The 25,791-nt window shown below is 56.6% G+C and overlaps 2 protein-coding genes across 12 annotated transcripts in view; one reads left to right on the forward strand and one right to left on the reverse strand.

Annotated features, from left to right (window-relative positions):
- The window catches only part of TNS1 (tensin 1), a 229,696-nt gene that overhangs the window by 154,971 nt on the left and 48,934 nt on the right, over positions 1-25,791 (forward strand). The window lies entirely within an intron of this gene.
- On the reverse strand, positions 8,387-24,416 carry LOC140595988 (uncharacterized). The gene is made up of 7 exons (XM_072742808.1): positions 24,410-24,416; positions 23,489-23,663; positions 20,666-20,766; positions 19,330-19,520; positions 18,942-19,172; positions 9,365-10,158; positions 8,387-8,739 (listed from the first exon to the last, which is right to left on the reverse strand). Exons 1-7 carry the CDS (start codon positions 24,414-24,416, stop codon positions 8,595-8,597), a joined length of 1,644 nt encoding a protein of 547 aa, XP_072598909.1. The 3' UTR covers positions 8,387-8,594.

Here is a 25,791-nt window from a genome sequence, read left to right on the forward strand (position 1 = left end):
CATCGCTGTGCTGCTTTGGTAACCGCAGGCCTGTGTTCTGGGCACCAGGCCCTGTGACACTCCCTGGGTCGCCTCTGAGCTTGGGTGGATCTGGCCCCTTCGTCCCCGCCTCTGACCACTGGGCAGACCCCTGTCCTGAGTCTCAGCAAGGAGAGGCGCCGGAGGCCCTGGGATCTGGAGCGTGGCAGCCAGGAGAGCACCGGGCCGGCCTGCGGCAGATGCTTAGCTGGACGTCAGCGCCGGGGACAGCTGAGGCGCATCCCTTGGTGTCCCTCCCCTGCCCCGCAGGAGGCTGTGGGGCTGCTCCCACGGCAAGGCCTCTGGTGAGGCGATGGCTGCTCAAAATAGGGGAGGCGTGTCGGAGGTGAGATCAGGTCGTTTCTGCAAGTGGCACGCCTCTCCTATTTCAGGCCCGTGAGGGAAGGGATCCGAGAGGCCGGGCCAGGCCCCCCAGAGGCCACTGGGTGACTCAGAGGGGCAGCAGGGGGCACTGAGCCAGGCGCTGGGGACCAGGGACAGACGATCTCGGGCCTGGGCTGCTCCTCGCCGCCTTGCGGTCGGCCCTCTGCCCGCTATTCCTCCAGCTTCTGCAGGAGACCCTGACTTTACCGTCTGTGCTGGGAGCTGCACCCCTGTCTTCCCCCAACCCCCCATTCCTAGTTCAAGTTTCTTTTTTTTTTTTTTTAAGATTTTATTTATTTATTCACGACACACACACACACACACACACACACACACACAGACACACACACACAGAGGCAGAGACACAGGCAGAGGGAGAAGCAGGCTCCACGCAGGGAGCCCGATGTGGGACTCGATCCCGGGTCTCCAGGATCATGCCCTGGGCTGCAGGTGGCGCTAAATGGCTGAGCCACCTGGGCTGCCCCCTAGTTCAAGTTTCTACTCCCTGGGGCATCGCAGATCCATCTCAGCAGCAGAAACGATGGAAGAAAAGCCCCGTGTTCTGTAGGCCCACGTCCCAGGCTGGGGCGGTCCAGGCCTGTCAGGGAGCCCGCCTGCTGGCCTCCTGCCACAGTGAGGACACAGAGGCTGGCACTTGTGGGCCTGCCAGGGGGGAGGTCATCCTCACGTGCAGAGGCCCCCCTTTGCACGACCTCAGCTCCAGTCGTCCTATTGCACCAATGGCCACACCCACATGTGGATGTGGTTAGTCGTGCTGCGGGGGTCATGAGATAGGACATGGGGTGGCTACTGAATCCAGGAGTCTGACTCTGGTCCCTTCCCTCCTCCCTTGGAGCTCAGTGTGTTCAGCGCCCCACACCCCCTAATACGGGGGGCGGGGTCCTTGCAGGTGCTTGTCCAACTTCTTACACCTTTGGACGGCAGAGAGCTCACGCCGCACCGGGCAGGCCGTTTCACTGTGAACAAGTCCAGAAATTTGGAGAGAAATAGAGGGAAAAGGGCGAGTTGCCTCTGTGTGGTGGCCGTGGATGCTCAGGGACCCTGCACTCAGGCCAGAAGGAAGGGGAAGTGGTGACAGGTGAAGAATCCGTTAAAACTCAATATTAAGAACTTTCTCACCAGAGAAGGTTCCAGGCCTTGACATGTGGCTGGGGAGCAGGGGAGCACCTGCCGTCTCCAGGCCTCCTCACTTCGGGAGTAGCACCCTCTGGTGCACCCCGCAGGCCGGTGTCTGAGTCTGCTTGGGCGGCCACGACAAGATACCCCAGCCTGTGAGGCTCACACGGCAGACGTGTCTTTCCACAGTTCTGGACGCCGGAAGTCTGAGAGCAAAGCGTCAGCAGCATTGGTTCCTCCCGAGCTGGCGGTCTTCTCTCCGTGTCTTCGCTGGGTCCTCCCTCTGTGTGCCTCTGTGTCCCCATCTCTTCTTTATAAGGACACCGGTCAGATTGGCCTGGGGCCCACTCGTGTCTAGAGTGGGTTTTAACTTAATTATCTGCTAAAGACCCTCTTTCCAGACACAATTACACACTGAGGTACTGGGGGTTAGGGCTCCCCCATATGAACTTGGGGGGAGAGCACTTCAGCCCACAACACCTAGGAAGGAGTTTTCTGGGTTGCCTGTAGTCGGACGCCTGGAGCCTTGTCCTGAGCCGGGGGGCGCAGGTCCCGGGCGCTGGCGGGGAGGGTGGGCTGGCCCCCCACCAGCCTCCTCCTTGCAGGCTGTCTGTCTTTCTCTGGTTTGGTCTGGAGCCTGCCAGCTCAGCGCTCTGGCTGACACCATGTTTCACAGCCTCCAGAAGCCCCATTAGCCGTTTGGCCTGAGTTCTGACGCCCCATGCCCAGATCCCAGCTCCCTGTGGGTGGGAGTGGGGCTGTATTTCTGCCTATGCTGCACAGAGCCGCCTCCAAATTCCTCCAGAGTGTTCCAGGGCGAGCCTTCTCGGAAGCGAGTTCCGTACCAAGAGCTGTGGGCTGCCTTCCACCCGGGGGCTGGCCAGGCCTGAGTTCCCTCACTCTCCCCCTTCACGTCTCCCGTCCCCCAATGTCCTCGGGAGTGGAGTTGTTCAGAGTGTGTCACAACTTAAGTGGGTACAGGGGAATAGGGTGCGTGCTGGGCGCAGTAGCAGATTGCTCAGGGCCGCAGGAAGGAACGGAGAACGTGAGAAGCCCCCGGGCCTGGCTGCAGACATTGGGGGGGGGGCTGGTAACCACCCCTCTTCTGGGCTTCTCCTGTGTGGTGCCCATCGGTCCCTCCCCGTTTCTGTGGGAAGCCCCCCAAGAGCCAGGGGCTGGTGACAGGGGGTGTGGTTTTGGGCCCAAGCTGCTCAGCCCTCGGAGGATCTGTGAGGAGAGCCATTCCCCCATTCCCTTCCTCGGGGAGAGCTCCCAGTTCTGCAGGACACCCAGCGCCTCCTCGAGCTTGGTCGTCTGAGCTGGGGAAGAGCCTCCCTGATGGCAGCCAGCGGCCCCTGGTCTGTGGTGACTTCTCCTGAGCTGGGCTCGTCCAAGAACTCTCTGATATTTATTTATTTATGTATTTATTTTGAGGGAGGGAGACACAGCAAACAGAGAGTGAGAAGGAGACAGAAGTAGGCAAGAGACATGGAGAGAGAGCCAGACAGACACTGGGAGGCGTGGGCGGCAGGAGACTGTTCGGGGCGGGGGGTGTCTTGGTAACTCCTTGTCTTTAGATCTCCCTTATTTCCTGTAAAATGAGGGAATTGGAGGAGTGGTTCTTTCTTTCTGTCTCTTTGAGCTTAATCATTGTGTCTTTTTGTGAGTTGGGAGGAGCTAAGATGGACCCACCAAACTTCCCACCTCACGGGCTTGGAGCGGGGAAGCAGTGTAGCTTCGTGGTGGTTGTATTAGTCAGGAGAGGCTTGGTTACGCCGGGTAACAAACAGCCCCAAATATATATTTCTTGCCCGTGCCGCATGTCCAGTGTGGGTTGGCATGGGGTCTGCGTTCATCTTATTTACTCGAGGCTGCTGGTGGCTTCATCCCATAGCTGCTTCCATCATCGCCGCCGCAGTGGGTAGTGGACACCGTGACGTGCACACTGCTTCTGCCCTGACGTGACACACATTCCTTCTGCTGACATTTCATTGGCCAAAGCAGGTCGCACACCCAAACCTGACTTCAAAGGGAGCAGAGAAATGGTTCACGGAAAATGGAAAGTGGAAAGTAATGTTGAATAGACTGAGCTCTGCTATAGGGACTAAGTCTGTGGGACCTAGAATCAGAAGGCCAGGTTCCAAGGCCTGTTGTTTAGGACTGTGTTTCCTGGTCAAGACACTCGACCTCTCTGAGCCCCAAATGTCATTTTTATAAAACGGGTACAGTAACAGTCTTTTTTCATGGGATTGCTGTTAAGATCAATGAGGATGTCAAAGGTCAAATCCAGAGTGCTTGGCATGTACTCTGCTGGCGGGAATTTGAGTTTATTACTATTGTCATTATTGAAGGGCTGGAGGAAGGAAGGTAGAGCGGTGATTTGAACGTATACAAGTCCTCTCTTGAGAAACATTCCCCATCCCTGTGGCCCCTCTACGCTCAGGAACCATCCATAGTGGCTCTGTTCTGGGAGCCCCACTCTTGGGAGTCGGGAGACCTGCCTCTGACACCAGCTTGCTGTGTGGCCTTGGCAAAGTTACTTCTCCTCTCTGGTTCTCAATTCCCTTGTCAGTGAAACGAAGAGGATGGATTCCCAAGGGGACCTCATGGGGGGACGGCGATGGTAACGACGCCAGCACCAGTGACCAGATGCTGGCTGGCTTTGGGGCCTGCCCTGAGCCGGGTGCCACCGTGCTTTTTCTCGTGGTTAGTCCTCCCCAGCAGGCGCTACTGTTTCCTGATCAGCAGGCAGACCTTGTCGAGTGTGGTCATCAGGCCACTCCCTGTGTCTCCTGCTGCCCTGCCTGACGTCTGTCCTCTGCTTTCCCTGCCCCCGCATGGTATTAGGGCGAGTCCCGTGCCTGTTCTGGCCACTTAGAGAACGAAAGATCCTCAGCCAGTTGACAGTGTGTCCAGTGCCAGTGGACTTGGCCCTTCATTCAGCCAGTTCCTCCCCCTTGTCAGCTCCTGCCTGGCACCGACTGTGTGTGTGTGTGTGTGTGTGAGTGTGTGTGCGCGTGGGGGGGTGCAGCTCACTAGGTTTCCCGACTTATAGGAAGAGAGGACAGGACGGGTGTGGGGGAGAGAATCAGGAGGGGATTCCTGCCCACTCTGTGTGGGGCAGGCGGGGATGACCACTCCTGAGCTCTTGGCCGATGGAAGATTCCAGGATGTCGAACGCTGACTGTTTCTCTCCTGCGGCACCTTTGTGGGTGTTTGGGGGACCCCTGGGGCTCCCCGTAGGTCACTCCATCAGTGTTTCCTTCAGGCAGGGGACTGCCGCTCGGGCGGACTCTCACAACCCTCTGGGCCCAGGCGTCCCTCGTCCCCTGCAGTCTCTCGTGGACACGGGACAGCATGCGAGGGGCCCAGGCCGGCTCCCCCTCCCCGGCCCGAGGGGGCCCTCATGCATCTGGGCCCCAGCTGAGCCTGGGGGGGATGTGACCCAGGCAGCCCCTCTGTGGGTCCCCCTGCCTGCCTCTCTTGGACTTTTGGCCCAAGCCAGTCCCTGTCTCTCCTGTTCTCTGTGCTCCCGCACTCGCTGAGGGGGAGGGAGAGGCCCCCAGCAATAAAACAACATTCTCCAACATTCCTCGTGGCCTCTCCCCCTTCCTGATCCCTTTGCTTCGTGAAGTGGAGGTGTCCGAGGGAGTTCAGAGCCACGGAACAGTTTGGGGCCTTCTCTCTCTCTCTTAAAAAACCCCCAGAAAAACAGCTAATATTATATATTCCCAATATCATGTTATAAAATTGTATTCATTGACTTAATAACGTCCACCTGTCTTAAAGTGGACGATTCAGTGGGTTTTAGTATGTTTGGGGTTGTGCACCATCACCATCACCATCACCATCACCAACTGTACAACATTTCCAACACCCCCAACCATCGGCAGCCACCCGGCCCCCATTTCTTGCCCCACCTCCGGCCTCGTCTCCTTTCTGTCTTGACAGATTTTAAAAAGTTAATTCATTAATTTTTAGAATCCTATTTAAATCCAATTAATTAACATATAATGTATTATTGGTTTTAGAGATAGAGATCAGTGATTCATCAGTCTCAGATGACACCCAGGGCTCATCTCATCACGTGCCCTCCTTAATGCCTGTCACCCAGTTACCCCATCCCCCCTCCCATCCAGGGACCTTCAGTTCATTTCCTGTGATTAAGAGTCTCTTACGGTTTGTCTTCCTCCCTGACTTCGCCTTGTTTTACCTTTTCCTTCCCTTCCCCTATGATCCTCTGTTTTGTTTCTTAAATTCCACGTATGAGGGGATCCCTGGGTGGCGCAGCGGTTTGGCGCCTGCCTTTGGCCCAGGGCGTGATCCTGGAGACCCGGGATCGAATCCCACATCAGGCTCCCTGCATGGAGCCTGCTTCTCCCTCTGCCTGTGTCTCTGCCTCTCTCTCTCTCTCTCTCTCTCCTCTGTGTGTGACTTCCATGAATAAATAAAAATTTATAAAAAAAAAAAATTCCACGTATGAGTAAGATCATATGATAACTGTCTTTCTCTGACTTATTTCGCTCAGCGTAACACCCTCTAGTTCATCCACGTCATTGCAAATGGCAAGATTTCATTTTTGATGGCTGAGAAATATTCCATTGTGTGGATTTACCACATCTTCTTTATCCCTTCATCTGTCGATGGACATCTGGGCTCTTTCCATAGTTTGGCTACTGTGGACATTGCTGCTGTAAACATTGGGTTGCGGGTACCCCTTCGGATCACTGCATTTGTATCTTTGGGGTAAATACCCAGTAGTGCCTTGACACACTGGAATTTTTTTAAAAATATTTTATTTATTTATTCATGAGAGACACAGGAAGAGAGAGAGAGAGAGAGAGGCAGAGACACAGGCAGAGGGAGAAGCAGGCTCCATGCAGGGAGCCCAACGAGGGACTCGATCCCGGGACTCCAGGATCACACCCTGAGCCCAAGGCAGATGCTCAATCGCTGAGCCACCCAGGCGACCCCAGACTGGAATGTTCTGCTGATTTCCTGTAAATGGAATTATACAGCACGTGGCCTTCTTTCACTGAGCCGAACACTTTCAGGCCACATCCAAGTTGGACCATGGGTCAGTGCTTTGTTTTTGTTGCTGCATAATACTCCACTTATGGCCATACCACGTTTTGTTCACATATGCCTCAGTCAGTGGATGTTTTGTGTCCACTTTTTGAATATTTTAATGAACACTGCTGTGGACATTCATGGACCAGTTTTCACGTGGACTTGGGTTTTCACGTTTCCTTGTGTAGATACCTAGGGGTGGAGTGACTGGGCTACAGGGTCACCATGTGTTCAATCATTTGAGGACATAGCAGACTGTTTCCAAAGTTTTATATCACTGCAGCCAGTGTCTGAGGATGCGTCTCCCACCCGTCCTCACCAACTCCTGCCTTCAGTACCCGAGCCATCCTAATGGGTATAAAGTGCATTGGCCAGTTGGGTTTTCATTTCCCTCATAATGGACGGTGATGAGCATCTTTTCACATTAACTGGCCACTATAGATCTGTTTTTATTTATTTATTTAATTTATTTTAAAGATTTTATTTATTTATTAGAGAAAGAGAGCGATTGAGGGAGCATAAGCAGGGGGAGCAGCAGAGGGAGAAGCAGGCTCCCCACTGAGCAGGGAGCCTGACAGGAGGCTGGATCCCAGAACCCCGCGATCATGACCTGAGCCAAAGGCAGAAGCTTAACCCACTGAGCCACCCAGGCGCCCTGTAGATCTCTTTTTAGAGAAATGTCTATTCACATATTTTGGACACTTCAAAACAATCTTTTTTTTTTTTTTTTTTTTTTGTCCATTTGCTATTGAGTTATAAGTTCCTTCTCTATTCTGAAAACAGATCCCTTATTGGATAAGTGATTTGCATCCTGTGGATTTTTGTCTCTTTGCTCTCAATGCCAGCGATGTCTTCCTGCCATCCTTGTGTGCTGATCCCTTGCCTTACTTTCGGAGTGGGGCGTTCATCTTCCTGGGGCCTCTGTCACGACTGAGACCCCACTACTTCCACGTTAATATCCGGTTGCCCCTGGGGTTCCCGTTTTATAAAGGATGGAACGGGTAGTAGCAGAGAGGTTGGGGGCCTTGTCCACGGCAGTGTCCTGAGTAAACGGTGGAGGCAGGACTCCAACGTGAGGGTCTGGAGCCAGAGTCCGGGATCGATACTGCGTCCTATCATTTAATGATCTTGATCTAAAAGATTATTCATCTGCAGCCCGAAATGCTTTCGGCTGCTTGGTCTGATCTCTTTCCAGCCCTAGAGCTGGTGCTTAAACTGGTCTAGAAAAGCTGCCCCAACCCCCAGAGAGGGAGGCCAAGTGTCAGATCCCTGGATGACCGAGCAACGCAAAAGTGGGTGAATTCTGCGCCCCCAGCTGCCCCTGCGGCCCTTGTGGCCCTGGGTACCTTCGTGTCCCCGAGGCCAGGCAGGGTGAGGGAGGGTACCCCCTCCTCCAGAAGGTGGCCCCTTTGGGTTGGAAGTGAGGCAGTTGGGCAGCGGGGAGGGAAGAACACTTGTGCACTGTGGTGAATATCTGCCCTTGACATACCTTCAAAGGGTTTTGTATTCCTGCCTTCTGGAGTTTTGGGTCAGATGTGGGAGGAACCAGTAAGAGAGGAGTGCAGGTTTGCAAGGTGGTCCCAAATAATTCAGGGAAAGGTTCCAAGGATCCCGGACTGATACATCCGCCCCCCCATCTCTGAGCATAAGGCTTTAGGGGGTGATCTTCTGACCAAGAGCTTGGGGTTCATGAGCACCAGACTGACTTTTGTTGGGAAATCCTAACCTGGTCGCCGGAGAGGGCAGCCCTTCTGGGATGTGGCTTCAGGGGATGAGGGGGAGGGATGGGCAGAGACGGAGACCTTCAAAGCTGCTGCAGGAATCTTCTGTCCTTGTTATGTCACATCATAGATGACCATGGGCTTAGTCTACAGCAGGAAGGGTTTGAGTCAGCCACCCGGTGGCACTTCCTGACGGTGAGAGAGTGGATCAGCTGTAGTGGGGAGGTCGGGCCCTTGTCTCCTCGGCATCCTTGGGCAGAGATGTCAGGAGACAAGGGAGATGGCTGTCCGTGTGGGATGGCCTCCACAGACGTGGTGAGAGAGGCCGGGATAGACTGGCTTCCTGGGGAGGATCTGGTGCCTTCTTTTCCCCCAAGTCGGGGGGGCGGGAGTCCTCCCTGCTGACGTCCTGCAACAATCAGAGTGCTAAGAATCCAAATGTAAGGTCGGCCTGACCTTGTGGGTGGAGAAGATGACACCACTGACCCAGCATCTCCCCGCCACCTGCTTAGTGGGGCGAGGCGGGGCTCGTCCCGATGCCCTCAGACCCTTGGCTGGCTCTGTTCTGTGAGGCAGCTGGCAGGCCTGGGCGAGTAGTGTCTGCCCAGGGAACATTCAGTAAACCAATACCCTCCCAAGTGAATGTGCCTTGGTCCTCTGTAATCTCTGCCATCGGGTGGAGGTTGGAAGGCCGGAGCCGTGCTCGGACGGGCCGGAGCTCCTGGCCGGCAGCCTGAGCCTCGAGTCTGCCCTCCCGGTGTGCTCAAATATCGAGCTCCAGGCAGGGCAGGAGGAGACCCGCAGACAGGCTTCCCCTCTTGCCAGACCCGCAGACAAGCACAAGGTAGCTGGAGCCTGCAAGACCCCAAGGTACCAACTCTAGCCATGTCCGAGGGAAGAAATGGAAGCTTCCAGTAATCAGATATTGTTTCCTACCCAGCTGTGGCTGCTTTTCACCCATCATCCTTCCTCCTTCCTTCCCCTCTTCCTTTCTCCCTTCCTTTTCTCTCTCCTTTCATTCCCCCAGTACTTACAGATCACCGCCTAGGCGGTGGGCGGTGTGCTGGCCTGGGTGCTGGCCTGGGTGCTGTAGAAAGTCGTGCCCTGGAGTCGCCTGAGGACAAGGGCGGGGTGTGTGTCTCACAGCCACAGGGAGGAGGATCTCGGCCGGGCCTCGGCTCCTCGGGGGACAGGCAGCTCCTGGGGGACGGTGGTGCTCAGAGGTGCACAGCTCTGCAGAGGGGCTGCGTTTGTCCCAGGGCTGGGGGGGCGACGTGGCGTGGAGAGCAGCCTCGTTTTCAAACCTAGAAGTGGCATCACAGCCTTGCTCAAAGTCTAGCTTGGTGGAGGGAAAGAGAAGCCTTCGATTCAGACTGACCTCGCTCTCACCACTCCGCTGTCCTGGGGTGCGGTGCTGGAGCTGGTCAAGGTGGAGTGCTGGGGAGGGTGGAGCGGAGGGTGAGGGAGTGCCCAGGGAGCCACATACCGGGGTCCAGAAGGGGAGAAGGAACCAGGAGATTCGGAGAAAAGACAGCCTCGAATCACACACAAAGGCCAGAATCCTGCCGCGGATGAGACCCTCTTGCCTTCCGTTGACCTTGTGCAGACGGCTTAGCCTGTGAGCCTCAGTGTTCTCACCTGTAACGTGGGGCAAGGATGGTACCTCCCCCCTGGGGCTGAGAATTAACTGAGATCGTCTCTGGGCTCCTAGGTCTGCCCTATGCGTCCTAAGCCAGCCGGTTCTGTTTGTTGTTCCTGATACGGCTCCCTGACCTTGGGGGGCACTTGATAAACTGCTTCCCGGAGCGCAAGTCAGTTCATTTTTTGACTATCGCAGCTGTTGAACTGGGCCTCTGGCTGCACGTCCGGTGTTCTTCCTCCCACACTGAACCAGGTGCGGGTGTCGGCACCTTTTCCCTGGCATCTTCCAACCAGGCTCCGTTCCCCGGGGGGTGAGCTGCCCCCTTAGCTCCGGGCTTAGGGGCCTTGTGGAGGTCACACGGATCGCGGAGGGCAGAGCCAGCCCTAGCCCCCAAGGGTCTTTTCAGGGGCTTCCCCTCCACGGGTCCTGCCTTCCTGGCACCAGTCATCAGCGATGCCCAGGCTGTGTGTTATGGTGACGGCTGGCACAGCTGTAAGGTTGCTCCTTTCTCTTCCATTTGAGGAAACAGAGTGTGGGAGAGTGAAAATAAGGGTAACCTTGAATCTGCTCCACCGACAAAAAGAAAAAAACAAAAACAAATCGCGTGTGTTCTTTGCTATGTGGACTCTCCTCAGTCAACAAATATTCACTAGGTGCCTACTAAATGCCAGTCGCCGTTCTAGATACTGAGGATGTAACAGTGAGCAAAATGAAGACCCTTGCCCTCATCACGATTCCATTGTAATGGGAGAAGAGAGACCATGAAAAAAACCATTAAAGACATTATATGTAAATGGGAGAGCACGCTAGACGGTGATGAACACCCTGGGAAAAGATAGAGCAGAATAGGGTGATTGGGAAAGGGGAGGTGGAGGGGTGAGTTGAAATTTTTTAAAAAGCTGATCAGCCCAGGCCTCACTGAGGAAGAGATAGCTGAACAAAGACTCGAAGGGGTGAGTCAGCCAAGAAAATATCTGAGGAAGAACATTGCCGGCAAGAGAGCAGCAAGTGCAAAGGTCCTGAGACAGCGGCTTGCCTGAGTTGTACGTAGGCTTGGGAAGCATCAGAGGGGCCAGTGTCACTGCAGGGAAGGCTGCAGTAGGCCATTAGGTCAGAGGTTATGGGGACTAGGTCATGGGGGTTCTGGTAGCCGTGGCAAGGATTTGGCTTGTATCCTGAACTTTGTCATCTAGTGATGCATCGTGGAGACCCTTCCATAGTAGCACGTGAAGAGCTGTTTTCACTTTTCTTCCGATGCTGACGATGCTGACAAGTCCACTGTAGGTGTTTTCTGTGTTTTATGTAACTGTATTTAAGTAACACAGACATTTAAGTTGTTGCCAGTCTTTTGTCGTTTCCAAAAATGCTGCAAAGAATAACCTTGTACACACAGTGTGTGTATGTGTGTGTGTGTGTGTGTGTGTAATCCCATCGATGGAAGTGGCATTTGTAGAAGTGCGATTGCTGGGTGAAGAATATGTGCATATAAAATCTTGAGGGTGCCCAAGTGGCCTCTGCAAGCATTGTACTTAGTTGACATTTTCCACCAGCAGTTTGGTTAGGGCCTAGGAGAAAAATGCGTGAGACACCGTTAGGTGCCCACTATTTCCTTTACTCCTCATGACCCTCCCGTGGGCTGGGTCTTCTTGTTCCTATTCCACAGACGGGGAAGTAGGCACAGAGAGGTGAAGTAAGCTACCAGCGTTTGCCCAGCCAGTCGTAGGTGTAGAGCTGGGGTTGCGAGGCCTGCCATTTCTCCCCAGGGCTTCCCAGGAGCAGGGGTCCGAGGAGCTCTGGCCCCTGGCCCCCTGCCCCCGCGCCCCCTGCACGTGGTCACGTGGACCCAGAGGCCTCCAGGTCTGAGGCTCCTGAAAACGAGGGGCTGAGTTAAAAGGGGAAGCCTGCTTGCCTGGCTCTGCCCCTGCTGCGCCTGCCTGCTGGAGACCCTTGGAGGCCGGGGGCAAGCTGGGAAGAGGCCCTCCTGGGGGACCTGGAGCCACACTGGCTGAGCTGGCCTCCCCCTGTCCCTCCCCTCATCGGCCCCCATGGTGAGACCCGGCAGGCTGCCATCCAGCTAATTCTGCTCCAGGTGGGGCGCTCCCTGCCACCGTCTGCTGGGTCAGCTCGCTCCGGGGATTAGGTTTCGGCATTTCACTGATGAAAATAAATCAGCCTCTTGATTGCCCGGCAGGGCCCTCGCGAGCTCCGCAGCCTGGAGGGTACTTCCACATTTCCTGTAAGTCACACTGTTTCTGTCCTAACCCCCGGGGCCTCTGACGCTGCTGCAGAAAGAGCCTCAGATGAGCTTGGAGCCCGGAGCCACCCAGGCAGGACCGAGCAGGAGAGGAGAACGAGGCTCAGTGCTGGCCCAGCATCTTCTCTTTAGTGGATCTTGGAGCATCTGGAGTTGGCCAGGAGGTCAGGGGTCATCTGGTTGTGCTCTCCCATTGCACAGAGGGGTACACCGAGGCCCATCGAAGACTACTCCTTAGTAGTCTGACCCCTTGGTTCCCAGGCTACTGCCGTTGCTACTGGACAGCCGTTTTCTAGGTCTGTTCATCGTGCATTGGCCGGTCAGGGGCAGGGGGACTGCGTGGGAGAAAATGAGCTTTAGCTGCAGCAGGCTGGGCAGAGAGATCTGACATCTAGGAGAACTGTCTTGCCTTGGAGGGACATGGGAAAGGGGAACTGGTGACAGGACTGGATTTTCTTGAAGTCCCTTCCACCCCGCACACCTGCCTAAATGGGGGTGAGTGACCATGGTGTATGGATGTTGGGGGTACCAGGCAAATTCTAGAGCGCTGTGACCAAGCCCCGGCAAGGTTCTGTGTGCAAAGGGGACTCTGGACTCTTACCCCAAACTCCCCTTTCTCCTGCCTCTCCCTTTGTGTGCTCAAGCATTATTTGCAAGCACAGGACTCTCCAGCAGGGATGTGGGGCATCCTGCCTCCCATGGCAGACTTGCTGGACTGTTGTCCCACCCTCCGGGGCCAGGCCTAGCCAACCTCCGGGAGCTTTGTTCAGGCCACAGTGGGACTCCCTTGTTCTGGGAAGCAGCTGAAGAGCTGGAGTGGGTGGGCGCCAGGAGCTCGGACTGCCTTGCTTGCCCTGGACCAACCAAGTCTTCACATCCTTACAGCCTGTCGATGCCCTGATGCTCGTCAGACGCTTTGCCTCGGGCTGCTCTGATAGCTTTAAAAATTGTCAGCTGCAGAGTGTTCTTTGATGTCTGTTCTTCTCCAGGGGCAGTGAGATCAGATTTTGATATGAAAGCTCAAAGCTGCTCAGATCTTTCCTTCTCCCTTCCTGCTGCCTCCCTGCCCCCTTCCTGCTTGCAAACCTTCCAGAGCCAGACAGGCGCTCTTCATGTGACACAAGCAGAGAAAGAAGCCTGGGGGTAGCGCTCCTGGCTCCTGGGTCCTGTCCAGGCCTGCACCCCATAGTTTTATAGCTTCTGTGGGTCAGGGGAGTCACTGCAAGCTTGTCCCGCTGCAGCAGGGGCTGCCAGCTTCCGGCCCACACCTGCTCCGGGGTGTGAGCTCATGCACACTGGCCGGCAGATCCCCACGGAGGTGCCTGTGTGAGCTTCCTCATGCTAATGCACACGGATGGACCCATTTGGGAAAGGCAGCAGAGACCCAAGCAGATTCACCACCCACACCCATACCCACAGCCACTCAGGCATAGAACCACACAGACCCCGCTGCACATGCCACCTGTGCAGAGAAGCACAAAGGTCCCCCCTCGACATACACGCACCGCTCGTTCATAGACCCATGAGACCTCTACCCTGCTGCACACCCCCACAGTGCTGATGGGGACTCTAATGGCCAGTCTGATAACCACATGTGGTACCTAATTTCCTGTTTGGGATCAAGAATGGGGATCGACCCCCCAAGTGCAGAGAGGGGCTCATCTGTGTGCATTTTGAACCAGCCCTAAAGCAGTTCCCTACAAATTTCCAGAAATGCTTTGAGCCCTGGAAACATCATTGGGATAAACGCATGAAAGCCCTAGGGGGGGGCAGCCCGGGTGGCCCAGTGGTTTAGCACTGCCTTTGGCCCGGGGTGTGATCCTGGAGGCCTGGGATCAAGTCCCATGTCGGGTTCCCTGCATGGAGCCTGCTTCTCCCTCTGCCTGTGTCTCTGCCTCTCTCTCTCTCTCTCTCTGTGTCTGTCATGAATAAATAAATAAAATCTCTTAAAAAAGTAATAAATAATTGAAAAAAAAAAGCCCTAGGGGGCCACCTTGATGCATGGATGGTGAGGTTGGGGGAGGGTGTTATGGACAACCTGCGGTTTGTTGTCGCCCTTAACTCCCTTCTTCCTGGTGGGTTCCTCTGCTCTCGCCCTCTGCGCCTCCCACTCCTTCCTTCTTCCTCTCTGAACACCAGGGGCCCACAGGCCAGGTGATCTTGAGCAAGCCACAACTTCCAAGCCTCGGTCTCTTTATCAGGAAGATGGGCACGATAGTCTTTCCCTTGGAGGGCACTTGTGGAAGCAAATGTGAGAGCATCCGTTGAAGGGCAGACAGGCCGTAAGAACCTGCAGTCCCCATGCTGGAGCCCCTCCCTATTTCCCCCCATCCTTCCCCGGGTGGGGAGAGGCGGGAGGAGGTGCGTGGGTGCGTATGGCCCCCTGACCTTTGAACAGCTCAGACACCTGCCTCGGAGTTGACAGTTCCCTTCCTGAGTAGTCCTCTGGCACCACGGCTCCTGCCCTCTGGTCGGGGAACACTGTCCTGAGCCTGGCCTTGTCCGCTGCCTTCCTGGGTGGGGAGCACCCCAGAAGGCTGGGGCCGTGTGAGGGGTGCCCAGGACCTGCCCTTCGCCCCATACACCGTGATGCTCGGCACACCCGTGCCTTTCTCCTCCTCCTCCTTGTGGTTCTGCGTATAACCGGCTGTTTTAGGGTTCAGAGCTCTTTCTTATTCCTCCCTCGCTTTTTACCGCTTTGGAGACTGAGGCCCAGGAAAAGGAAATGACTTGCCCAAAGTCAAGTGGTGAGTTAGCGGTGCAGCGGGGACCAGAAGCCAGGACTCCTGAGTCATAGTCCCAAGCTCCATCTCACACCCCAGACTCCCTCTGCCCTCAGGCTGGCTCACGGCCTCAAGCTGTGGCCCACTTGGCACTTGGACGGGGTAATTGCTGGTTGCCGGGCCCTGTCCTGTACAATGGTGGGTGTTTAGCAGCATCCCTACCCACCAGATGCCGGGAGCATTTCTTCTAGATGTGACAGTCCCAGCTATTTCTAGACTCTGCTCCATGTTCCCCAGAGTGGGCGGGGGGCACATCCTCTTGGGGGAGGACCCCCAGCCTAGCTGTCCCCTCAGCCCTTTGTCTCTGGGGCCTTACCTCTCCCGCTTGTAGGGTGTGAAATGGTCCTTCTCTCTTTTCCTGCGTCCTGTTTCTGTGTCAGGACTGGCTGCTTGGAAACCACAACGTGCAGCCATTTAATTCCTTAAAAGAAAGAGCAAAAGAAATCCAGATTGGGGAAGATGCTTCCACAGCTGCCAATGAAAAGAAGGCACTGGGCAGGAAGGGGGCCGGAGGAGGTGACGGAAGGAGACTGGGCGTCCTTCCTCCCTGGAGGACCCTCGGCCTGATTGAGCAGCCTCTGCTGCACCCCACTGGCCCAGCTGCGGGGTCTCCCGAAGCCGGGCCTGCAGGGGAGGCGGCCTGTGTTCCATTTGCGAGTGGATGGTCTTTCTTAGCTGCAGATTCGCCCATAACTGTTCTACTTTGTTTGCATGGCCAGACCTGGAGACCTTTGAGGGTCTAATGTCACAGGGTTTCCAGCGCCCTTTGGGCATCCCCCTCGTGTGTCTGACTCAGCTCTGGCAGTGGACAGGATTTCCTTCCAGGATCCGGGGTTCCGGGTGGTAGTCTCTGCTCCAGTCCTGACCCAATATGCAAGCGGGGGAGACTTGCCGGCCCTGAGTCTGATGGGCCCCCTTGGGGGTGTGTGTGTGTGTGGGGGTGGGGGCTGATGAACTCAGGACGTCCTCCGGCTTGACCATGCTGTGACTAGGGATCAGCCTGGGCTGGTGGCCCACAGCTGGGCCTCACATGGCAAATCTGGGGTCTCAAGTCCTACTGAGCATCTGAGGGGCTCCCAGAGGTCATGCATCACATCCCTGCACTAGATCCTATATCTCATGAAACCGCCCAACCCAGGGCTGCCTCATGGGACAGGGGACACCGAGCTGCCTCAGAAGAACGAACCGTACTTTCACCTCTCAAGCTTGGCTTCGCCCATCCCCCGTCCAGAAAGATTTTTGACTTAGCTCTATTCTGGAAAAAAAATTTTTTTTTTCCTTAAACAGAAAGTGATAAAATTACATATATCCTTTTCCAAACCAGATCTACTACTCCCCCTGCCCCATGTTGTCCTATCTGCGTGAAGGCAGCTGACGTCTTGCCCTCCCCTCCCTTGTGGTCCTACACAGCGAAGCCATCTCTGGAGGCGGGAGGGGCGGTGGCATCTTCCGGCCTGCTGTTGGCAGCCACCGAACCCGACGGTCTTGGTATTTATTAGCTGAGCAGCATCACGTTTTCAATGTCCAAGCTGTTTCATTTGATGCTGTGATTTTTGAGCAGGGAAAGGGTGAGGCGGATGATAGGCCCTGAAGCTGAAGCATCGGGCCTGTGCATCTGTGCCCTGAGGAGATAGGGTCACCGACGTCCCTCTCAGGGTGGAGCTGGGTTAGGGAGAGAGAAGGAGGGAGCACATGGCATGGACGTGGTTGTATATACGGGGCCACCTCATTTAGAGCATCTCTCTGTGCTGTGTGCTGGGCCAACTGCTTTAGATGCATTACGTCAGTCCTGCACTTGGCACTTGGACGGGGTAATTGCTGGTTGCCGGGCCCTGTCCTGTGCGATGTTGGGTGTTTAGCAGCATCCTGCTCTGAGGTGAAAATATTAATATACCCATTTTGCAGATAAAGAAACTGAAGCTCAGGAAGACTAAGTAATTGGCCCAGGGTTGCACTGAGTAGTAAGTGGTCATGTCTGGATTCAAATCAGTGTCTGCTTGACCCCTAAGCCTTTGTTCTTGGCCACTGTGTTCTGGGCAGATACTGAAGTGACATGAGCAAGAAGGGCTGGGTATAACATTAGGTTAGGCCTCATTATTGAAGGTATGGTGTGGGGACACCTGGGTGGCTCAGCGGTTGAGCATCTGCCTTGGGCTCAGGGCATGATCCTGGAGCCCCGGCATTGAGTCCCACACTGGGCTCCCTGCAGGGAGCCTGCTTCTCCCTCTGCCTGTGTCTCTGCCTCTTTCTCTGGGTCCCTCATGAATAAATAAAATCTTTCAAAAAAAGAAAAGAAAAAAAGGTTATGGTGTCCAGAAAGTGGGAGGTGATAGGCCTGTGGAGCTCCTTGTGGCACTGGGTACCATCTCTGTTCTTCCTCTTATTTTCCTTCTTTACTCTCAGAAAAAAGTAGTGAGAGAGGGATGGATGTTGGAGATGGGGAGGGGGCTGGCACTGAGGTGTTGGCTCAGGAGAGGGAGGAGTTGGTGGCCTGTACCTGGCACGCCTCTCCATCTTGGCACTTTGGGGTTACAGACTGAGTGGGGTCCTCAAGGAGACAGCAGGCCCCGAAGCCCCCACTGACCTGACCGCAGACCCCAGGCCATCTCTTGCCCACTCTGGGAGCTGGGTTGGGACATTGCCTTGATGTGAAAATAAGCCACCAACATTGTGCAAATAAGAGTTAGAGTTTGCTGTCCTGCTGTCAGCGACTTCTGGCTCTTTTCAGGGCACACCACGATAAAGGAGGGGGCACTTTTGGGGCAGCTCTCATGATTTTGGCTGAGGGGCCTGCTTTAGGTCTGGGTGCTTGGGGGTGAGGGTGGATGTCACCGACACTCTGAAAAGTTATTGTCTCTGCCATTCGTGATCTTTATAGACTGGAACAAACGGAATACCAATAGCTGGTCAACTGGAGGCACCTTAGGTGGTGGCCTGGTGGATCAGTGTCCTGGGCGGGATGCCCACTGGCCTTCCCAAAGTCACACCTCAAGAATTGTCAAGGTTGCCAGGCCAGAATCCAAAGCTTTGCCCTGAGGATGTAGCTTTGGGGCTCCTGCCCCCCTCCCTGCCCCACCCCCTCCAGAGACCTGCCTGGGTGACCCCTCGGTGCCTCTGCTCAGGCCCGCTGTCACCTCTAGGATGTACAGGGGCTTGTGGGGTTTTTTTTTTTAAATCTTTCTTCCTCTTTTATAAGCCAAGGAAGTGTCCTGGCTCCTAGACTCTGCCCCGTGGTGGGGGTGCTGTGGGGAAGGAGGGGGAGAGGGAGGGAAGAAAAGATTTCCACCTTATTTATTGTTCAGCAGCTGGAAAATTGTTGTCATCTGTTCTGCCTTTCATTTAGCTGAGAATGGAAAAAAAATGTGGAAAACTTTGGGGAAGTAAATCTCAGTCCCCTCGTAGGAACCGCGGCCCTTCCCTGTGTCCCGCTCGCGTCCCGGCCGGCCGCTCGGGCTCCCAGGCTCTCCCTTCCCACGCGGCCGGGCCCTGGAGCCCTGGTGGCTTCGGGGCCGGCCGGGGCCGCCGCTGGCCGCCGCTCGCTCCGTGCGGAGCGCTTGGGAAGCCGCTGTGATGTCATCGGAGAACTGCGTAGCTACAGGATGATAAGTGAAGCCCTGGGGACCCAGCTGGCTGAAATTACAGACAGAGTTTTATCCCACTGGCTTCCTCCAAGCCAGAGCGAGGCGGGCTGGCCGAGGGGGGAGCGGGGAGCAGGGGAGGGGTGGTGCGTGGACGGGGCAGGCGCGCCCGGCTCCTCCCAGCCCTGACAGTCTCCGTGAGCCCAGCAGGACGCACACAGCCTGGGGCTGCAGCCGCGGAGGAAAGATTTGAAACTTGAAGCACGAGGAGCCCAGATCAAATCAGAGCGGCTCCGGCTCCGTTCTCCTCCCCTTTCCGCGGCTCCGTGCAGAGGGTGAGTGTGCGCCGGGCACTCGCGTGGCCCGCGGGCCCTTGTGCGGCTCCTGCCGGGGCGGTGGGGGGCTCCTGGACCGGGAAGCCCGGGGCGGGGCGCTGGGGCCGCTGCTGCCTTCGCAGCCGGGTGTGCCGGGGCCGGCCGCCTCCCTCCTGGACTTGCGGCCCTGGGACCTGCCAGCGCCGCTGCCGGGGGCTGAGAGGTGGCCCTTGGGGGGGTCCGCGTGGGTGGGCAGCGTGTCTGAGCCGGCCTGGCTCAGGGCGTCACGGTTCACGGAGGATGAGGATGGGGTGGCAGGTGGAGGGCACGTAGTGGAGCCCCTCCCAGTGGGACCTTGGTTCAGGATGCCCCCCCACCCCCCCACCCCGGTCCTGTGGTCAGAGCTTCGTGGCACCCCGGGTGCTGACCGTCGCCCTGCGGGCCGCCGCGGCCTCCCATTCATGGCTTTCCCCCAACGTTGGCAGGGCTCGCAGTGGCCCGGCCGTCCTCCTGGCCAGGGATCCCTGGGTGGCCAGGCGGACGCCCTGGCCTGGCAGAGAAGGACTTGGGTTGTTGTGGGCTCGGGTGCTATTTTTACTGTCCCGAGTGCCTGTGATATCTGGTGCCCGGATAGGCTGAGGGCAGGGAGTGGGAGTGCCTGGCGTGGGAGCTGGAGGCCAGGCCGGACTCAGGAGGCTGCCCAGCAAGTTCACATTTGCCCCACAGGCGTGGGCCGTCGTGTGACCTGGGCAGGTCACTCCAGGCCCTGGTCCCTCGGGTCCGAAATAAAGGTCACGATTGAGCTTTCTGTTCCTACTTCTCTCTCTGGAGGAATTCCAGGGAGATGGTATCTGTGAAAGTGCCATGGGTCCTTCCTGAGGAAGGCCTGGGGACACATCTGTCATCATCACCCGATGAAGCCCGGTGTATTATGTTGGGAGGTTCTCGGTCCGCGGCCGTGGTTGGAGTCCCGGCCCCCCGCCCCCCCCAGACTCCGGCCATCTTCACCTTGAAGGCCATTCAGGAGAAAGAGCCCTGAGCTTCTCTGTGCTGCGTGACCTTGGTGGGGGGGATCCCCCGGCCTGCCGAGTGCCACTGTCGTCCTGTAAAACGAGGGGTGGTGGCCAGTGGATTAACTGATCCCCTGGGACCCTTCTGCCAAAAAGCCCATGGCATTTAGAAAGCTCTCTTGGCTCCGCTGACTTCCTGGAGCAGCAGGAGACAGGAGCAGCCGTGGGAGGGGCTCTGTTTCCCATTTCTGCTTGAAAGCTGACTTTCTTCATCCCCAAGGCCCACAGGCAGGAATTCGGACCAGGGCTCTGTTTGGACATTGGGCCTTCTTTCTTCCTTGCCACAGCAGAATGATGGAGGTGGCCTCCCCCCCTCCCTGGGTCCTGAGAGGCAGGTTTGTGGGTGACTCTGGGGTGGTCACTCGTGCAGGGGACACAGCCACCTGTGAAGAGATGGACAGCAGCCTTGGGAAGACTCTCACTGCTCTGTTGTCCGAGGTCTGAGAACGCAGTGGCTCCCCTCTGAGTGCCATCAAGCAAGAAGACAGGGGCTCTGCTTGCCACCGCGGCGCTCATCTGTCTCCGCCTGCAGGGCCCAAGGCCCCCGCCCCTCGGCGGTCCCCCTCCCAGTGTGAACCCCGGTCTCTTGGGCCGGACGTGTTGTCCGCCCTCTGCCATCCCGGAGGCTGTGTCTCCTTTGTGTGCTTCCCCTTCAGAGACCTGGGGTCTTGTCTTCAACCGTAAATCTGCGGACCTTCAGAGTCCCTGAGGAAGCCCACTCCCATGCAGAGCTCCATGTGGTCCAGAGCTCTCTGCGGCTGGGAGGAGCAGAGGGCTGCCTCAGTACCCGGCTGCCTGTGAGATGGGAGGTCGGCGTGGGTGGTCCGCATGGGGGACCGTCACAGGGTCACCGGAGATGCCTGTCGCCGTTGCCACGGTGTCTCAAGAAGACCCTGGGTCGTGCCTGAGCCGTGGGACTGAGCTCCTGCACACCCCTGTGAGGTTCTGCACACCATCCTCATCCCCTCCCCACACTCCCCTCCCGCGGGCAGGTCGCAACTCAGGGGGCTCCTCTGGGCTAGACCCCACCTGCGCTCCTCCAGCAGGAAGAGTTTCCTTTTCTGTGTGTTCTCCTGTTTTTCTTGGATGGAGCCTGGCGTTCTTGGTGGAATCCCAGGTGACAGAGAGGGATCCCCAGGAGCAGCACCCTGTGAAAGATGCAGACCTCTAAATGTAAAAGTCCATACGTGGACTTTGGGGTGTCCATTCACCCCTTGGCCATTATGTGAAAAATTTGTGTTTGTGCATTTTGGGGGCAGTTAGTCTGGGCTTTCACCAGATATCCCGAATGGTCCTTAGTCTGAGAAAGTTAACATCCCGTGGACCAGAGTATGGCCGGGGAGTCCTGGGGGACACTGCAGGCGAGGCTCTGGCCCAGCCAACTTATGGGGACCTCCCCTGTGCCCAGCCTTGGCTACCAACTGTGTGAGACAATACTCCTCTCTCAGGATATTTTTGCCTGCAGTGCTTTTCTTTTCTCTTTCCTATGGGAGAAGCTTGGGTCCACCTTGAACCTCTGGTTTTCCACGGCCCTGGATGGCAGTGGAGGAAGAGTGCCTCAGTGGCTGACAGGACGATATATGACTTTGGGGACGATTAAAGGAATGCAAGAAGCATTTATGAGCCACGTAATGTGTGCCAGGCGCCGTGCTGCATCCTGCAGAGCTGTCCCATACGGCCGGTTGTGCATTGAGCTCCAAGAGGCACAGTTCCCATAGACCATATAGTGAAGGGCACCCCGTCTGGAAACCAGGCACTGGGTGGAGGGCGGGGCGGGGCCAAGGCCTTTTTCTCAAGGAGCCCTCGGCTAAATGGGAGGACGGAACATGGACAACAGTCATGACCGGCCAGTGGGTGATTTGTGTTGTGGTCGTTGTCTGCACAGGGCAACAGGGACACAGAAGAGGCTGATCTCCATCCGGAGGATGGTGGGCAGAGGGTTAGGCCGAGGGCTGTTCCTCAGAGAAGTTCAGGCTGAACCTGGAGGAGGAGGAAGGGACTTTTCAGGGAGCTTGGGAGTTGTAGGGAAGAAACATGAAGGATCTTTCAGGAAGGGTAAGAGCATGTGCAAGGCCTGGGGTAGGAGAGAGCCTATGGATAGGAAGAGGAGTGAAGGGTGTTGGGGGCTTTTGAGGACAGCGAAGGTGAGCCTTCAGAAGGCAACCAGGGGCCAGATGATAGGAGGTATGGCATGTCCAGCAGTGGAGGGGAGTGGGGCTTGGGCTTTACTTGGTGGGTGATGGGAGCTGTTGAAACACGTAAGACAGAATGGAGAGAGGAGAACGCAGGTGTGCCAGGCCTGGCTTCAGGGACTTAGCTCCTGAGTCCTGTCACTCAGCACCCCTGCAAGTAAGCATTGGAATCTTGCTTCGCTGGACTTGGAGGCCAGGCTCTGTGCGGTTGAGTGGTTGGTGCAAGCGGACTTGCCATCAAGATGGGGACCATCCTTCTGAGTGATGCTTGTGACCGGCACACGGGTGGGGTGGGAAGGGGCACCTCTGGCTCCTCCATCTTCTCTCCAGAACCGTGCCCCTCCGGCTTTCCTGGTACCCGGCCCCATCCTCTGGCTCCCACAATAGCCCTGGTCCTATGGGGCCCCAGGCTGGCTCTCTCCACAGCTGAGGGGGAATCTGTGACCAACGGGTTAACGTGTCCAGACCTTGCTCTCTCGGCTCCTTCTTGGCCAGGCCTCAGCCCTCGTGAAAGCTCACCTACGTCCCACACGCGTGTGGCCTTAGATGCCTCCTCACTGTGTTCAAGGAGCTGAGGCTCCCTCTGCGTGTGCCGAGGCCCCGGTCTGCTTCTAAACTACTGTGTCCGGGGTGGGCGTGGTGCTGCCTCCCGTTGGCACCGCTTTGATTCTCCTCCACGTTGGTTGGTCATCACTGCTCCGGGGAACCTGTTTTAGTGATTGTTATTCTGCTGGCCGTGGACCCACAGGACTTTTGTGTCACGAAGGGCCCCTCCTTGAAAACCTTAATAAATCATTCACTGTTCAAAACAGACCTGCTGCTTGGACGAGGAGGGGTCGCTCCTCGCTGAATCATCGCCGAAGGAAACTTCTTTCTTGGAGTCAACCGGGCTGGCACCTTTTACTCTTCATGGTCGGAGCCATCTGTTCTGACATCTAAATAAGTGAAACTTTTCCATTAGTAAGAGAAGTGGGGGGTTGGGGCTTAATCTCAGAGTCTAAAGTGCTGACCACGGGGGTCAGGGTTTCTCAAGATAGTATCCACCTATGCAAGTCCCAGAGCCTCAGGAAAGCTAAAATACTGCTTTTTGGCCTCGCCCCAGACCTATGAGTAAAAAATCTTTCGGGGTGGGGCCCCAGAATCTACATTTTTAACACTCCTTATGGAGTCGATTCTTATGAATATCAAAATTGGGAAACAGCCGCCCTAAACCTGGGTCATCCTTGCATCCCGCCTTTCTTTCCTTCTTTTCGAAGGGTGCAGGATGCACGCGTCTTTCCTTCCCTGCCTCCTGGCCCGTTGTGTGCTTCTAGCACCACGCACACCTCCGTGGGTTGCTGGAGGGAGCCGAGGGGGTGGGTCCGTGTCCAATCAGCTGGGGATTTTCCTCGAAGCTTTCCAAAAGCATGACTCGCACATCTGGATCGCGGCCGCCGAGGAACCAGGGCCTCTTGGTGCCGTGGAGCTCGTGCCGGAGGGTGGAGCCGGGGCTGGGAGCAGCTGCCGGGGAGAGTGGAAGACAAATTCAGACAAAGCAAGTGGAGCTTTGAAGAGACCGTCAGCGTCTCGGTGGCCTGGGGAGGTGGCCCAGGACACAGGACGCCCCGGTGGCCTGCCCTTGCGTTTGGGGGCTCTTGGCTACGTGTAGCTGGTGTGACCCCTGCCGTCCATCCTCCTGCTCCACTGTCACCCGTACTGGTACCCAATGCCCCAATCGGGCAGGTTCCACCTCTGTCCCCTGCGCCCTGCCCCTGGGCATCTCATCCTCACCCGCCCTGCGCCAGTCGTGCCCCCGGAGGCCGTGGCCCTGGAGGTCCCTGGAGGTCGTGCCCCTGGAGGTCCCTGGAGGTCCCTAGAAGTCGTGCCCTTGGAGGCTGTGCCCCTGGAAGTTCCTGGAGGCTGTGCCCCTGGAAGTCCCTGGAGGTCATGCCCCTGGAGGCTGTGGCCCTGGAGGCTGCAGAGACTGTGAGCTGGATCTGGTGGCCTCTCGGCTTTAGAACCTCAAAACCACCCCCTACCCCCATCTCCTTGGGCTGTTTCCCTCCTCCTCCTTGCCCTGCCCGCCTCTCTCTTTTGCCCTTCCTGCCTTAATAGATCGAAACCAACATTGTGTTCCGGCTTCTTGTGGTCCTGCTAAGTAGCACTTAAGGTGGCGGCGGTGGCCGTGCAGAAGGGAGTGACGAGCGTGTGTGTACCGGTGTGGGGGGCAGAGGGGGGTGCATCTCCCGCAGGAGGAACAGGGGTACCTGCCATGCTGGGGTCAGGCCAACACACTGGGGTTTCGGCAGAGCCCTCTCGAGGCTGCACACCCCTGGGGTGGGCCTGGGTGTCCTCACGGCCTCCCCTCGATAGGGAAAGGAAGGCCAGCGCAGGCGCAGGACAGCCCGCAGTGGCGGGAGCAGCTGGCTCCTGCCTGGAGGACTGCGATAGATGTTTCTATTTGTATTTTGCAGAAAAGAATTAGTTAAACGATCTACACGTCTTCGATTTTCTTACTCAGTCTCAGTGGCCTGGCAATTATCACTGGTGATGTGGCCACAAACAGTGGACCGTGTGGGTCTAAATTCCAGGGAAGAATAGGTTTAATATTGACGTTGTACAAATCGATGAAGGGGCTAAGCGGGGCAAGGTATCGGGTCCTGGGAATGAGTGTGAGATCGTCCTCCCTGCCTCCCTCGGGGGATGCCTTCTTAGCTCTCTCGCCAAAAGCTCGTCTCTTAGGAACCCAAGCGAGATGCGGGAGTGGCCTCCTTTCTCTCTGAAGGAAAGAATACTTTTAGGTTTATGCTGGTTTGCACCCTCCGTGTAAAGGGGAAGCCCGTTGGCCACTCCACCCTTTGCTTTGCTGTTCCCCCCACTTCCCAGACCACATGAGGAGGAACTTGGGAGACTAAGGGGTACAGGGGATAGAGCAGCTCCCTGGCCTCACAGCCTGAGCTACTCCACCCTTTGCTTTGCTGTTCCCCCCACTTCCCAGACCACATGAGGAGGAACTTGGGAGATTAAGGGGTACAGGGGATAGAGCAGCTCCCTGGCCTCACAGTGTGAGCTTCGGAGTGGGGCCAGGGCCCAGGAGTGGCCTGCCTCCTCTGGGGTCAGCAGCTTTCCAGGCTCACCGGGAAGGAAGGGCAGCTCTTCAGCTTCCCACTCTCGTGGGAACCAACCCCAAGAAATCTGATGGAGGAGAGCTCTGGTCTTCAATGCCTCCCCCCTGTGGAAGCTGTCAGCTGGGGTCTCTTGCGTGTGTGTGTAGCAGGGAGCCCAGTTCTTTGGAAGGACGTGGCATGAAGAGCAGTGCCTCTCTTTGGAAGGACGTGGCATGAGGGGTGTGTGTCTCTTGAAGGACGTGGCATGAGAGGCAGTGCCTCTCTTTGGAAGGACATGGCATGAGGGGTAGTGGGTCTTTGGAAGGATGTGGCATGAGGGGTGTGTGTCTCTTGAAGGACGTGGCATGAGAGGCAGTGCGTCTTTGGAAGGACATGGCATGAGGGGCAGTGGGTCTTTGGAAGGATGTGGCATGAGGGGCAGTGCCTCTCTTGAAGGATGTGGCATGAGGGGCAGTGCCTCTCTCCAGTAGCTTTGACACCTTTAGCAACGATGACGGGCCAGTCGGAAGAGGCAGTCTTCC

Source organism: Vulpes vulpes, chromosome 16 (genome assembly GCF_048418805.1).
Source record: "Vulpes vulpes isolate BD-2025 chromosome 16, VulVul3, whole genome shotgun sequence".
NCBI classification, from domain to species: domain Eukaryota; kingdom Metazoa; phylum Chordata; class Mammalia; order Carnivora; family Canidae; genus Vulpes; species Vulpes vulpes.